This window comes from Pteropus medius, unplaced genomic scaffold (genome assembly GCF_902729225.1).
Source record: "Pteropus medius unplaced genomic scaffold, Ma_sr-lr_union100, whole genome shotgun sequence".
Classification (NCBI taxonomy): domain Eukaryota; kingdom Metazoa; phylum Chordata; class Mammalia; order Chiroptera; family Pteropodidae; genus Pteropus; species Pteropus medius.
The window spans coordinates 46,587,062-46,601,354 of NW_024340849.1; the positions used below are offsets into that span (position 1 = coordinate 46,587,062).

Sequence of the window (14,293 nt, forward strand, 5' to 3'; positions counted from 1 at the left end):
GAACCCAAAAGAGAGGGGTCTGAGGCTGAATCTAAATTAGTGAATCTTGGGGCATATAGGTGGTGGTTGAAGCCATTGGTGTGGTAAGATTATCTGCAGAGGGAGCATAGAGGGCATCAAGAGCCTAGAACCCAGCCTGGAGGGGCTTTCATAATGGGATACACTGAGACAAAACTGCCTAACACGTACAAAGGAGCACCGTGCCATAGAGAAAAGGGCATGTCGGTAGTGTCCTGCTGGAAGATTTAGTACAGTGAAGACTCTGATGGAGCAACATGAGGAGTATTCACGAAATTAGGAGGAGCTTCTTTGAATGGCAGGGGTCAGGAATAGCAAGGCACGTGAGTGAGTACATTACAGTGAAGACAGACAACTTTATGAAGGGGAAGAGACGGGGTCCCTTCTCAGCTTTGATTTTCATCTTGATTGGGTTACCCATGCCCTACTACTCCATTTTCTCAGCTAATATAGTGAGGTAAGTAAGAAGAGAGTAAAGCCATTGACCCAGTCTATTTCACCCAATTCTTTTAACCAATAACCTAATCTTGATGGCCCCTGCTGAAGACCTCACTTTTCCAGGATTTGTTTTTATAACAACGTGCTTCTCTCTGCTAATTAAGCGGCTCTAACAGTGTCACTTTTGAGAATCTACCACTGTTATAACAAGCTTAGGTATAAAGGCAGGTGAAGGAAGGAGTAAGGAACAAGAGTTTAATTAGATAAGACAGGACTAGAGAGCTTTTAGCATTAAAATTCAGACGGATGAGAGTAAGGAAGAAACATCGACACATCATGTTTAGGAAGGCAAAGAGTAAATCTAGAAAAATCAGGCAAAATAAAAGTCAGGGGTCCTGCTGGGGTTCTAAAGAATAAAGAGTCAGAGTCTCTAGCAGAGGATCTAAGTGAAAAAGAGAAAATAGGCAAGACTAAGTTAGTAACAGCTAAAACCAACAACAAGAGTAAAGCTTAACACAGAGCAACCCACCACTACTCTCAAAGGTTCCTTATTTGTTTCATGCTCAGAACCTGCATGGCCTGAGCCCCCCAGGTGGGCACAAGCAGGGACACCAGCCTGGAATAGGGATCACGGAGGAGTAGGAAGTTGAGTACTTCCCAGCGGTTACTTGGCTTTTCAGCATCTTGTACCGTGAAACCAGTGCAGCAGCAAGAATGTAACCACAGGAAGAACAAAGCCATTATTTGCAGATTGATTGTAATAAAAATGAATTTCAATTCTCTTTTCAGAGGGCAAATGTTACTTAGGTATTGTGATTCCACTATACCTGAAATATGTTATCAGTATTTAGCAGAAAGAGAGAATTGGTTAGAAGTGAAAGATTATTAATGATATACATACTTTGCCACTGTAGTAATATCTAATTTTATACAAGTAAGGCCATTACCCATATCTGTTATATTTAATGTCAAAATGTTAAAATACTTAAAGCTACTTAGTGGTATTTTAAACATGATGTTACTTGATGAAAAGGACATAAGTAACATGCTTTAGGGACTCAGAACTTAGATACCTGCTTAAATCTCTAAAGACCCACCTCTGTATATGAATGCAGGTATGCATGAATGCATACACACATGCATAAATACATACATGCATGTGCACTTATAAATACACACATGTATGCATGCATATGCATTCATAAATACATACACACATGCACATTCATAAGTATACACATGCACACACATACAAGTACATACATGCATGTACACATATACTTATAGGGGGAAAGCACCAGCAGAGCATAATTGTTCAGCAGCAAGAAAAGGTTTGTTATGCTTTATGCCAGGTCTTTATGTGCCTGTTTCTTACCCCAAAAATATTATCTTTCCCCTATTTCATGTAGGCTTTTTTTGAAAGAAATGAGAAGAATGGCAACAAGGTCTTTATGAATATTGAGTTTCTCAAAATGTCAGTTTGTTACCTTTCTTGATGGAGTAACATTGAGTTGTGATTAGATTATAAACATTAATTGGATTTTGATCATATTCCAGTCATCCATGGCAAAATAGGTTTCTTTTTTCTCCAATTATGAAAGCAATTCATACACATTAAAGAAAAAATTGCGCAGTAATGAAAAGTTAGGAAAAATTTCCCAGAACCTCACCAACCAACCTTGCTAACATTTTTTTCTGCTTCCTTCAAATCTTTTTGTTCTATGCCTTGAAGTTATTGGCTTTTTTTTTTTTTTTAAAGAGAGGCTTATTGTTTTCTTTCTGATGATAAAAACAGTATAAACTATATAGACAATTGAAGTAGTACATAAAATCATAAAGATGAAAGTAAATATCCCTCCAAATTTTACCACCCAACCCCATCTTTGTAGTTATCCCACCACATGTTCCTACACACATATGCAAATACATAGATTATTTCATATAAATAGATTCTAATGAGATATGCTGCTCTATTTCACTCTGCAGTATGTCACAGAGATATTTTCCAGGTGAAGAAATTAAAGATACAGTAATCCTTTTTAAGGATTGTATCATATTCCCTTGTTTTATAAGATCACTGTTGATATCTTTGAAAGGGGATAGAATAAATTGTGTTTTAGAAAAGCAGCTTTCATCATGGATTCACTAGAGAAAGAGGAGTCTGGAGGCAATAATGAAATTGTCATGAAAAATTATCAGGTCTTGAATAGAATCATTGGTAATAATGATACAAGTGACGACTCACTTTTACTTAGTTCTTACCATGTAGCAGACACTTTCCAATGCATTAGTAATATTAACTCACTTAATCCTCACAAAAACTTTACAAGTAGGCATGAAGAAACTGAAGCACAAGGAGGTTAAATAATTTGTACAAAGTCACACACTGAAAAGTGGCAGAGTTGGGACTTGAACCCAGGAATTCTGACTTCAATGCCTGTGATCTTAATCTCTGTGCTATACTGTACAGAAACAGGGACAAAAAAGAAAAGTTTTTGAATAAATGCCACTGGATTAAGGTATAGGAGCTGTTGAGGATTATTCAGCCTATTTCCAAACCTTTTTCCTGTTTCCTCTTTAAAACTAGCTCAAACTCGTCTTCCCCAAGAATGGCTGCTTAGAGTTTTCAGTTCTACCCTTCTCTGCTATTCCCCAAACAAGCTTTCTGGGCTCTTTGTGGTTTGAACTGCTAAACTTCAACAAGGATGTCACTTTTACTCACATGAGAAGGTGTTTCTATGTAATAGGAACTGCCTGTCCTGTGTTCCAGGCACTTGACATGTATTATCTCACCTGGTCTTCCTAACACTCCTGGAAAGGCGGCCGTTGTTACCTCCTCCCTTTTACAGATGAACCTCAGCAAGATTCAGAGTTTGTCTGAGTTCACAATTTGTGGGAGCAGTAGAGCTAAAATTCAAATCAGGGGCTTTGAGACACCGAAGCCCTAGTATTTTCATTTACTATACAATATCAACATGAAATGTCTCTGGGATAACCAAGAAAAAAACTCTCATACTTGGAGAGAAATAGAGATGGTAGTTTATTACTCTAAAGCTCAACTCCTCTCAGCCTGACCAGGCTGTGTCTCCTGGAAAGACCGGGTCCTTATAGTCTTGACCCTTTGGCTTTCATGGTCAGTAATTGATCTATAGTTAGGACAAATCCCATTGGATTCCCCAAATTTGTAAACCTAAACAGTTGAGTTCTCCCAACTTCCTCCTTTCAACCCTGGCACTGAGAATGACCCTCTCTCATCTGGTTGGCCTCCAAGGCAAAGTAGGATGGACAGGACTCAGCCCGTGGGCAGTTGGCATTTCTGTGGATCCTTTCTCTGAGTGACTCCCATTTGCCACATGCCAGAAATGTCCTCTAGCATTTCTTCACAGTCATTTGATACTAGTTAGCTTCAAGAGTACCCCAAGAGAAGGAATCAAGTTTTCCTAAAAGAATGATTGACACATATTAGTCTTCCTAATTGGCATCTGACTCAAGGTGAATGAGAGTTTATGAAAACATGGCAATGAGCCTCCATATGCTGATTTATTTACCCCGATAGTCTACATTTATCATTTTTCTAGGCAACTAAGAGCTTGATTTAACAGGACCCCTAAAAATCCCCGTTCTGTCACCAGGGTGCCCTCAGATATCCAAGCAGCAGTTCGGAGAAAGTGCTCGTGGCTGGAGGGGCACATCATCTCATCTCTTTCCCTTTTGCTTCCACAGACTCAGTGTGGGTTGATGGCGACACTTTCTTATTTATTGTATTGCTGTTTAGGAAGGATGGTTTTCACATCAGCCTGCCAGAAGGCAGAGGATCAACTTGATAAGTGCTGACCCATTGCACCAAGGAGGGCAGTCATGTGATGATCAGCCACCTCCCATGGGCAAAACTCGTGTTCCTGTGTTCTCCTCCAAGCTGACTCCTCCTCCAAAAGATTTAGCCCACTGGCACCACTAAAATATCTATCTTCCTGCCTTTAGATACATTAACTTATCGATACTCACATTAATTTTATCACTGAAAGAAAATAACACTTCATAAATCTCATTTCAATAATTCTTAAACATATCTACTAAGGACAGATTAATGACGTAAGACAGCTGTCCTCTAGTGACAAGTTCTAGGGTCACTGTCAGGGAAAGGGAACCAGTCCCGCCCAGCACAGGCACTCCCACGGGCTCTCAGATTGCCCGGTCATGAAATGCCCCTCTCACCTTTGAAAATGCTGCTTCCTAGGATATCTGGGGTTAGGGTGGAACACAAAGAGGTATTCTACAAGGGAGGGGTGGAGAAACTAGACTCATTTTTTAAATTGTGATAAAATACATGTAACAGAAAACTTACCATCTGAAGCATTTTTAGGTGTACAGTTCAGTGGCACTAAGTCCATCGACATCATTGTGCAACCCTCACCACCATCCATCACCAGAACTTTTTCGTCTTCCCAAAACTGAAACTCTGTGCCCTGTTAAACAACAACTCGCTATGCCCCTCCTCCCAGCCCTTGGCACCCACCATTCCGCCTTCTGTTTCTGTGAATCTGATTACTCTAGATGCTTCATATGAGAGATCACACAATACTTGTCCTTTCAACACTGGCACTGAGAAGTGTCTGACTGACTTCACTTAGCATAATGTCCTCAGGGTGGGCTTTTTTATTTTTTCATAGTTTATAGGTACGGAGAGGGTCTAAAACATCCATATACAGTTTAATAGATTGTTGTAAAGCAAACACTCATAAAACTGCTAACCAAGTCCACAACAGGACCTTTGCCAGCGCCCTGGAAAGCCCAGTGAACCTCACTGATCACAGCTTGCCACGCCTCCACTGTGCCAGTGACTCCCACAACACCATGTTTATGCGTGAAAAGTTAAATACTCTACCACTTGCTGTGTGTTAGGCAGGACCGATGCATATGGCAGCACAGGCTGTGCTGTGAGTGGAGCCCCTGGGGTTGGATGCTGTGCCTTGGTGAAACGTGCTCTTCGGGGTCTTTCGAATGGATACCATGTGGTCTCTGACCATACGAGGTTATAATCTAGTAGAATCTACTTTAAAATAAAGATATTGCCATGTATATAAAGGGAAATAAAACAATCTCAGTCTGCTCAGGAAATACGCTGTGCATGTGTCTTGCTCCATCATGAGGGAAGTGGAGCAATTAAATTTGGAAAAGCAGCAGCCACGGTAAAAATGTGAGGGGGCGACCGACCGAATAGCAGGAGTTGATGGGGAAACACTGTTGCAAAAGCTCTGTTTACGGGAGATGAGAGTGCCGTCTTGTCAGAGATTGAAGTTCCTAACGAGAACATTCCTGAACAATTTGGGAAGCCCACGGGTGGTAAATCATGGGGAATGGGCAGCATTTATCTTGAGGGTCTAAGAGAAATTAACTGTGAAAGACGGGGGATTCTGACAAGAAGGTGCAATAGATCCTAAGACAGCTCTGCTTCTACAGATAGGGAGGCCCTAATGTAGTGCCTGCCTTTTAAAAAATTGCCCAGGGAAAGTCGAGAGTACAGGGAGGTAAACCTAATCTCCCTCCAGAGGAGCTGACTAAAAGCCTGATGTGTGTAGAATAGCCATGACTCAGTTCTATTGTAGCATCCTTCATTCAGGAGGCTCAAGTGGCTTTACCAGCAAAATTGTTTATAGCTCCACTCTGAAATAGCTGTGTGTGTGCACTGACTTTCCTAACGAATACAAAAGCCATAACAATCCACACATATCCTATACCTCAATGACTCACCTCCCCCATAGCATGAGCAAACTATGGATAGGGAGCCTCAGGTTTTAAGCAAAATGTATTCTAAGAAACTAGTTCTTAAACAAGTCACCACGAGGAAGAATTCTGACCGCATATGAGTCCGTTTCTGGGCTGCTGTTGTCTGTGTGGGCATCAACTATAAAGATAGTGAGTGAGAAGAAAGATGTGAGTATCTATTACACAGCACATGACAATAGCAATAACTATCACTTACTGTACACTGGGCTTATATCTAATCTCTTTTTGTGTTTTACTTTAATGCTCACAATAATTTCATGAGGTAGGCACTGTTAATCCCTATCTTATAGATAAGAACACTAAAGCACAGAGAGATTAAACAACTCGCCCACAATCACAGGTGGAGGATTCTAACCTGCACACCTGACCCCAGAGCTCACACACACAAGCACTACCCATATTATCTTTTGAGAACAGCAGGAAGACGCAGCTTCCTCTAGGTTTTTCTCCTTTTCTGGCCCACTTTGTTTCCATATTCCAGATAAATTTATTGAGCCCCAATTAATTAATTGTAAGGCACTGACGTGAAATAATATGAACTGAAATGAAAAGTCTCCTCAATTAAGGAAGGTTAGAAATCTGACACAATTTTCTTCTACCAACACTGTTGAAAACAGAACATTTATCCACAGCGATTGAACTTGAGGGATCAATATGAAATGTTGACTTTCACTCATTAGCATGTCAAGCCAAGGAACAGGTCCAAATCAACACTTCCTCCAGTGATTGTGGATAAAATGGTCAGTCACCTGCAGGCCTCCTGGCTCTTGCCTCAAACTGGGGACTCGTTTCTCACCCATCAACCCAAAGGAAATGTTGAGGAGACATATCAGTGTAGAGGCAGGACCGCCCACAGCACCGTTGGAAGTGAAGTTTTGCAGTTTCTCTCATGCCACCTATCAGAAACTTTAAGTGCTTCCTATTCAGAGCAGCTGGCTTTCATCTCTTCTAAATAATGGGTTTGAATGTAAGCTTTAATTGGAAGGAAAAGTAATTAATTAATTAATTAATTAATTCGGGGAAATAATTTTTAAAGCACATATTTTTTCTAAAAGCAAAAGGTTACCTCTTTATTCATCTAAAAAATATTTGGGGGGGAAATCAACTATGTTCCAGGCACTAATCTAGGGGTCAGGGGTCGGAACAGTGAGCAAAACAAAACCCTGCCCTTACGGGGGTTTTTGAACTTTCCTTTTTAAAATATAGATTTTTCAAGGAAATAATTGAGATGTCTCAATGCTATTTGGGGAGAAAAATTTTTATTCAGAAAAAAAATTTAAATATAGGTAATTAATACCACAATCACGACCCATGTACGGTACTTGCTGGGTGTTGGACATTGTGCTTGGCAATCTGTTTTCATTTAATCCTTAAAATAGTCCAGTTTGAAGCAGATGCTCTCATCCCCCTCTCCAGATGTGTTGCTAAGACTTGCTGGTATCAATGAGCAGCATGTAGTCACATGACTGATAGGGGACAGCCTTGCTCTACACTACCCCAACCCCCACCCCGCCTCCATGCCCTCAGGTACAGAGGAAAGGCTTAGAAAACTCACAGACTATGAGGTTAGAACCACATCCGCACCTCCCAGAAGGCTGGGCTGTGGTTTATAACAATCGTTTGTCAAGGTGGATGTCATGGGCAACCTTCAAAATCTCAGGGCTTGTATGTGATTTAGTGAAGTTGCTAAACTTCCAATGCAAGACATAATTCTGTTGTGATTCAGAAGACTCTTGTGTGGAAGTTTCAAACCTCTGCCAACACTGCACATCTGTGACTGATCAAAGAATAAGTTAATGGGATTTACTGTGAAATGCAAAGAATTATAAATCCTTCCTCATCTTAATAGCAAAATAAGAAGTGTAGAAATTGTAGTCTTTAATCCTTTATTTATCGTTAAAGTGGCACGGATGCGGGTGATCTCAATGTAATGCCCTTGTGTTCTGGAGCTCCGAACAGCTCAAAGGATCGCTTTTGTTAGTTGTTGTTTTCTTTTCCTTTTCCTCTGCAGATGACCACTCCCGGGTGAGGCTGCAGACCATAGAAGGGGACACCAACTCAGACTATATCAATGGAAATTATATCGATGTACGTACCTTGAAACTGCCAGTAAGCCCAACCGTTCTGACACATACCGCATGGCGTTTCTGCTGGAAGGCTGGGGGACACGTGCTGGTTCAGCTCCGGAAGCAAATGCATTAATATTGCCCCACACACCACAGAGCTTTAGAGTGAGGGTCGGCCTATTTGCTGGTAACTCCTCTAGAACACTCTGTGCCTTTTTGTCGTCCATGCTTATGTGGACTCAGAACACGTTATTTCCATTTTTTGTCAACAACTTGGATTATTCGACACTTTTAAAAAAATCTGTTTGCATATTAATAGGACAAAACTCTCTAATTCCTAATTCGATGATTTGCCATCTCTTGTCATCATTGCACTTTTAAGTTGCCTTCAAAGTTGTCTGCAGCTGTTAACCAGGACTCCTAATGCACGCAAGACATGTCATTAAATATGCAGGCTGTTTAATTATTGAAGACTGCTTCTTTGTTCATTCTGCATCATGTTAACTTAATGTCTTACATTAGAATAAATTCTTTAGGAGGCGGCATGTTTTCAGTTGAAAGAATGAATGAAAATCAAAAGTAGACTGAAAATCAAGGGAATGTTGCCATTACCTCCAAGGCCCCGGTTTACATTAAACAGATTTTGACCCCTTGCAGTTTCCAAGACATCCTTTGCTTGCCATCACACTATTTCTTAGTCTGTCGGTGCTTCCATGGACAGGTTTTGTTCGTATGTATGATTTTTTTTATTCTTGGTTGAGTATTATTCAGATGATACCAAAATTACTGCATCACAATCTCTAAGAGTTATCTATAAATAACTATAAGAATGTTATTTTTAGTGCTACTTGGAAAGGGTTGACAGTTTGGTTATAGACTTGAGGGTGAGGGCTGGGGGATGATTATTTGAAAAATAATTCATATCTCATTCCTCAATTGAAGACCTTTACACCATTTTGATAATGACCAAAAATATACTCAACCTAAGTTAGATTTTTTTTTTTTTGAGTAAAACAGAGTTTCTTCCTAAAGTGCATTGCACTTATTCCTCTATTCAGCAAATGTTACGGAAGTACTTAGAGGTGTCAAAGTCCTGTTACCTTCTCCACAAGAAGCTGAAGTAAGAAACCTCTTCCCTATAACACTCCTTTCCCTGAGAAATTCCAAGAGAATCTTCTTCATACTGGGTCCTACTGGGACCTTGAGCACAGGGACAGTGTCCTACTCATCTTTATATTCTCTGTACCTGGCACGTGTCTGAAATATTATAAACACTTACTAATTGCCTCCTTGTACCTGGCTGAAGAAGTAAATACGATCAGATTAGTAGTAGAGGTAATTTGAACTAAGCTTTAAAGAATGAGTGGATAGAGATACAGAGGAAGGAACATAAAAGTAGTCTGATTTTGTGTTTACCAGATTAATTAGTTTTAATTTTAACAGAGAAAAAAGTCAGTATCCCCTTTATTCACTTATTCGGTAAAATTTTATTGAGTACCTATTGCATGTCAATTACTTTTCTACGTACTAGAATTACAACTATGAATAAGTCCTACCAAGAGCAAAAGGCAAACCTCTGACTTAATGGAGCTGATGATCTAATCAAGAGAAATGGATAATAAGTGAAATAAGTGAGTTAATTCTGTGTGGTATTTTAGATGGTAGTATGTGCTATGGAAAATGAAAGTCATAAAGGGAGAATAAGGAGACAAGATTCAGAGATGGATCGCAATTTTGAATAGAGTGGCTGGAGTCAGCTCCACTGAGAAAGTAACATTTGAGCAAAGATGAGAGACTGAGCCATATAGATATCTGGGCTGAGAAAAGCCGTGAAAAAGCCTTGCTATGGAGGACGCCTAGCGAATTTGAAGAAAAACAAGCAGGCACATATTGTTGGAGTGCTGTGAAGTTCAGGGAGAGTCTTAGGTGATGAGATGAGAGATTGTGGGGCTGGGTAATGGAAACAGCCATAAGGACTTTGGCTTTCACTGTGAGATGAGTAGTCATTAGAGAGATTTGAACAGAGGAGTGACATGATTTGGCAGCTGAGAGAACAGACTGTAGGTGGCCAGAGTAGAAGCAAAGACACCTGCTAGATGGCTGTGGGTGCAATCAGAGATGATGGTGGCTTGGCCAAGTGGTGGCACCAGAGGATGAGAAATGGTAGAATCCTGGATTTATGCTGAAGATGGAGACAAAGGATTTGTTGACAGATTGGCTATGGGGTATAGGAAGAAGAGAGGTAGGATGCCTTCAAAAGATAGATTCACCGTTATCTGAGAAGACTGTAGGTGGAGCAGATTGAGATGGGAGGTAGGAAGGAAACAAGGTCAGTTTTAGATACGTTAAACTTTAAATATATATTAGACATCCAAGTGGAGGTGTTAAGTAGACAATTGATATCACATCAGGATTTCAAAGAAAGGCTCAGACTGAAAGTAAGTTTGTAGGATTCATCCATGTGCAGATGGTATCGAAGGCCATGAGACTGGTTGAGATCAGCAAAGAAGTGTAGACCGAGGAAAGAGACCAAGAACTGGGCATTCCAACATTAACATCAAGGTGTGAAGGAGAGGAATGAGCAAATAAATGAGGAGGGATAGCCAGGAAAGTAGGTAGGAAGAAAATCAGGAGAGTGTCATATCCTGGAAACCAAAGAAAGTATTTCAAGGAAAGCAATTGTGCTCATTCTGGTGATAGGTCGTATGGATGAGGACTGAGAAATGACCGTTGTGTTTTAGCAACATAGGTCTTTCATAGACTGTGTGGATTATTTCAGTTTAACAAATGAGTTCTAGCATCTTTTTAGGACTGACATGTAGAGAGAATTAGTCAGACCAGGGCCTTACCTTTTAGAGCTTATTAGCTAGCAAGAAATGAGTGCTCATCTAAATAATCCTATTTAATCTGCCATGATTCTATGTTTGAGACTTATATCAGGTCAGTTGCCCTTGTTGTTCGTTATTGCCAACTTGGTTTTGAGAGCAAAAAATAATCTAAAAGATATGTATTTAAGTTATCTGAAAAATCTGAATTTCCTCTTTAAGTTTTTTAATTCTGTTTTCCATGTGGCTCTTGGCACAGTATTGTGGGTCATGTCAGGAGACAGAAATGGAAAGTTTTAAGGTCCATGGTGATGTTATGTCACCTATGTGTAGTTTTCCATAAGTTGCCTTTATGTTTCCCAGAAATTGATTCTACAGTGTTCTTTCCTTCCTTCTTTCTATGGTCTCAATTTTCATCTTTCCTCCTTTTATAGGGTTATGATAAAATAAAGGAGCATTGCAGAATTTTTGCCTCTTTAAATTCTTAGCCCCTGCTACAACATCATGTCCTGGTATGAGCAGTGTTTAAGAATGATGTTTAGTATTACTATTGATATAACTGCCTATACCAATATAACAGAATATGTGGTAAAGCCTGGCACATTGCCAGTAATACCCCAAACACAAATGAAATTCTGTTGCACATTCCCAGCCTGTTTGCACTCTAATAAGAGTTGGGGTCATGTTATTTTAGAGAATCCATAAGTGGTTAGTGTTTGTTGCTCATCCATCATCTCACAACCGGTGTATAATTTAGTTACTCACACCCCCTCTGCATCAGAACTGTTATATTTGATGCCTCTATGCTTATTAAGAGGAACTCGTTGTACTCGGTCTGGTAATTTAACTTTCAAGTGATGCAACTGTTGGTATTTTAAGTGCATTCATTTTGGCAAACTTAGCTTGTGACTTCTGGGCTGCGTATTGATTTTAAGTTTTTCAAATATTCCTTCTCATTTATTTTTAGGGCTATCATCGACCCAATCATTATATTGCTACTCAAGGTAAGTCTATTTCAGCTCGTTTGCCCATTCTCTATCATTTCGTACCTGCTTCACCCTCTCTCAGAAAGATATTTGCACACTTCTACAGCACCATTTATTGCTGTGCTAGTCATCAACACATGCATGCTGTTTTCCAATCAGACGTCTTGGTAATGTAATGGTTTAGTTAGAACTTCGTGTTGAGATCATTAGAAGAATTGTATTCATCGATTTATTATTGAGTTAAATATAATCTACTTTATGAATTAATCTGGCATTTGCAAAAAACATATATACAGATATTCATTAAATAAATATGTACTGAATACACTCTAAGGGTCTGTGCCAGTTGCTACTGGGGATACAAGATGAATCCAGCAAGTACTCCTCACACTGGTTGTAGTTTAGTGGGGAAGAAGCAAGATGCCCTACATATCAATCTGTGTGATACCAATTAAAAACGTATGTGAGGGGGACAGAGAAAGTGTTAGAGAAACTAATGTTAGGGAACTAAATGTTAAGGAAAGATATAATGATCCAAAAACAGCTTTGTAGCAGAGATGAAATTAGGAAGAGAACTACTAGATGATGGAGACATCATGAGCAGAGAGCAAGAAATATGTACTCCTGGGTGGAAAGCAGGTGGTGGATCACCATGGCTAGAGGAAAACAAAAAGAAAGCTATAGGAACATGTCGAGGAAGTTCATGGCCTGGTTTTTAGATCATCTTCCCCACCAGCTATGAAGCAGGTCATCTGTGGAAAATGAGGATCATGAGAGATCTTAGGTTTTCAGGGACAAGGCATTGTCAGGAATGAGTTAGTGAGTCAATATAAGAAGTGCTAAGAAGGAGAGAGGACACACTTGGTATTGAAGAGCATCCATTATCTCCATTTTATTATCGTATCATCCTTTCCAATAATGCATCATATCCCAAAACAGGAGCAAGGAAATCAAAAGAATGTGATCTTCCAGTGGTTAAGGATCAGCAGGGAGTTGTACACAGAAAGCCAAGAAGCAAGGGAGTCAAGGATGCCAAGAAAATTGTGGTTGGAAAGTCTAGGCTTCGTGGCAGGGGTTCAGAGGCGTCCAATGGACTGCAAGGAAAAGGATAGAGCTAAAAGATTGAGTCCAGCTTCAGTTAGACGGTGATAGGATGGAAGAGACAGTTGTAACCAGACAGCAGAATTCCAGCACTTAGAGCAGCACTATCCAGTAGAACTTCCTATAGTGGTAGATATCGTCTGTATCTGTGCTCTCCAGTATGGTAGCCACTACTCACATGTGGCTACTGTAGTCAGAAAGTGTCTACTGTGAATGAGGACCTTATTTTAAAATTTTATATTGATTTAAATAGCTGAATTTGGCTATTCCCTACTGGTAGTGCTGGATGGCAGAGCTCTAGGGAGGAAAAGCTCTAAATGTGGCTAAAATGGAGGCCCTGTGGAGCTTCATCCTCTTCATCCTGATAGCCTCAGCTAGAACCACGCAGAGTCCACAGTCTCACATCACCACTTAGACTCTACACCAGGGTCTGGGTGACCTGCTTGACCTCCAAGTGTGTTTCTTCTTCTGAAACAAAGTCAGTAATGACTCCTACCAGAGTTGCTTTGCTAGTCAGAAGAAACATGCATGCAGAGTACCCAGCTGGAACCTGGCACAAAGCAAGCCCTTTCGTAGGAGTTTCTAAGGTCTTCAGAAAGCAAGCACCTGAAGCAAGCTCTTACATCTAAAACAGAACGAGAACATGTGCCCGGGACCCCTGAGGGCACCTTCTCCCATACGTGGCTGCCTCCAAACTGAGTTAACCGATGCCTTTAGAGAAACCTTTTGTTGGTTCTTTACATCCATACTGATGGCTTTCAGAATATTCAAAAGTAAGAGTCATAACAGATCTGAGTTAAAAAATTTGACAATAATTTGAAATTAATTTTTATAAAATTATGTCATAATTTGATCACAACATATACAAAATACCACTGGGTTATTGATTAGCAACTCATGTTTTCATAAACAGTATGAACGTAAAGTCAAATTTTATTTGAATTTTCAAAATTGAGAACCCTAGATTAATGCAGCTAAATAGCCAGCTAAACATAGAAGTTGAAAACCAGAAAGTCCTGTGTATGGCCCCTCACCTAACTTCCCTTTGTTCATTCTTTCTGCCCATCTCTGA

General features: G+C 40.0%; 1 protein-coding gene across 5 annotated transcripts in view; it reads left to right on the forward strand.

Moving 5' to 3' along the window:
• PTPRM (protein tyrosine phosphatase receptor type M) overlaps positions 1–14,293 on the forward strand; it is a 699,551-nt gene that overhangs the window by 608,056 nt on the left and 77,202 nt on the right. For all 5 annotated transcript variants that reach the window (XM_039845844.1, XM_039845843.1, XM_039845845.1 and 2 more), the window contains 2 exons: positions 8,255–8,331; positions 12,102–12,138. In XM_039845844.1, coding sequence (XP_039701778.1) covers positions 8,255–8,331; positions 12,102–12,138 — 114 coding nt within the window. The remainder of the gene's footprint in view (positions 1–8,254; positions 8,332–12,101; positions 12,139–14,293) is intronic.